This window comes from Echinococcus granulosus (genome assembly GCF_000524195.1).
Source record: "Echinococcus granulosus chromosome Unknown EG_S00072, whole genome shotgun sequence".
In the NCBI taxonomy this organism is placed as follows: domain Eukaryota; kingdom Metazoa; phylum Platyhelminthes; class Cestoda; order Cyclophyllidea; family Taeniidae; genus Echinococcus; species Echinococcus granulosus.
The window spans coordinates 359,531-361,300 of record NW_020170452.1 but is presented as its reverse complement, the minus strand read 5'-3'; the positions used below and the strand labels follow the sequence as shown (position 1 = coordinate 361,300).

The 1,770-nt window shown below is 44.7% G+C and overlaps 1 protein-coding gene across 1 annotated transcript; it reads right to left on the bottom strand. All coding sequences in view use genetic code 11, as the record gives it.

Annotated features, from left to right (window-relative positions):
* Nucleotides 1-120: 120 nt before the first annotated feature.
* Nucleotides 121-1,133, bottom strand: EGR_07217 (hypothetical protein; the record flags this gene model as incomplete). Its single annotated transcript, XM_024496466.1, has 2 exons — nucleotides 121-287; nucleotides 1,085-1,133. The coding sequence occupies 2 exons, from the start codon at nucleotides 1,131-1,133 to the stop codon at nucleotides 121-123; spliced, it is 216 nt and encodes a 71-aa protein (XP_024349143.1).
* Nucleotides 1,134-1,770: the final 637 nt, after the last annotated feature.

Genomic DNA, 1,770 nt, shown 5'->3' with positions numbered 1-1,770 from the left:
CTGGTAACGCCATCGTCATAGCCCCTTTGCTCCATTCCTGCTTCCGCCACTCAATTTCCGTCTTATCTTCATCCAACTTGTCGAATTTTGCTTGCAAAAGCAATAGTTGTGGTGTGCCGTCTAATGGAGAATAGAGCGCAGCTGAGCAGAGGAAGAGAGATGTGATGTGATGGGTAAGGCGGAGATGAGATGGGGCAAGTTCGCATGTGAGCTAGAGGAGCACTTTGGCCACGAGGGAGAGGTACAGTGGGCCAAGAGACGCTTGAATCGCAGCCAGCATGAGTCGACTAGTTGTTGAGGGAGGGTGCGACAGCCAAGTGCCAAGCATTTGAAGCGTAACATTTTGGACGAGGGAAGTGTGCCTACATCCCACAACCTACATCCTTTAACGATAATACGACACCACCTTCTCGCGATTCCTGACGCAACTTAGGCTTTAAGTTATTTTCAAATTAACCGAAGGCCTTTTTGGTAGCAAAATGCTTTTATCAGTTCTAATGCGTTGTAAGGCACGATTTGCTGTAAGGAATCGTGCACTAATATGTTTGATCCAGGTCCACTGTGATATCATTTCTTGCCTGCATCAGCTCGAGGGGCGCCTCTCCTGGGTGGATGCCCGATACAGGTAAGGATTAGTAGCGCAAAAAGGAAGAACCTTAACAGATAATAGTCGATAAAGGACCTAGACTAATACAGATGGGGACATGTGACCTGTTATGCATAAGTAAATTTTACTTGTATAGTCTGTGTAATACCAACAGCCGGTAAGTAGGTTGTGGAGCAGTCTACATGCAGTTTATCAAATGCCAGCAGTACTTGCGTGGAAGAACGTGACATGGCAATAAAAACGGGTGTTTATTCGTAGAGCAGAGCCACGGCATTATCTAAGTGACTGCAATTTATTCTTGCTTGTGTCAGCGACGATTAGGTGGTGGAGGTCCTATTCTCAGCTCGCAACAGTCATTCGACTCGTACAATGCCCTAATAAAGCATAACACGTCTTGAAATTGTACAAAATATTAATTTTTCTTTAAAAAATGGTAAACTTAGTCATGCGAGAGCATTCTTTTTTTCAAAAACTCACTTTCAAAGTAGATAGCCTGCACACCAGCAGCTCCTTTGCACTTGGGCATCTTTGGTATGCAACTCAATATAATTTGTTCCTCAATTTTCTGGGCTCTGAAATCCTAGTTCAAACTGAACATGCCTTGCTTTTTGAATAAACCAGTAGCTCTGAATGACAGACAGAGACAAGGCTGTAGAATAGGAACGAATGCCTCGCTGTTCCAAGACGTCTCCACCCACTCATTCTGCTCATTAGTTAGCATCGCATCCAGACAATCCGAACGACACAACTCCTCTAGGCTGTATTGACCAAGGACGAAACCGACACATCCATGTTCCCATCGTCGTTGCACCACAGAGTGTCTCGCTACTGGACCTAAACGTGCTGTTCTGTTCACAGAAGTGGCTGAGGGGAATAGGAGACGATGTAGCAGAGGCAAAAATGCAGAAAAGGAAAATGATATTGGAGGCGTTAGTAAGATAATAAATGAAGGTCGGTATATTCCGCCAGAAGAGTCGTAATGACAGGTAATAAAATTTGTTACAAAAGCAAAAGTGCTGCATGTAGGGGTATCATGATTAAACGAATGCAAGTGGTGAAAGAAAGTGCAAAGAAGACGGAGAGGGATACAAAATGGACGCGGCAACAGACATCGAACGAGGATCGCCTCCCATAGAAGGCCAGCAAACAAGATCTTAGCCGAG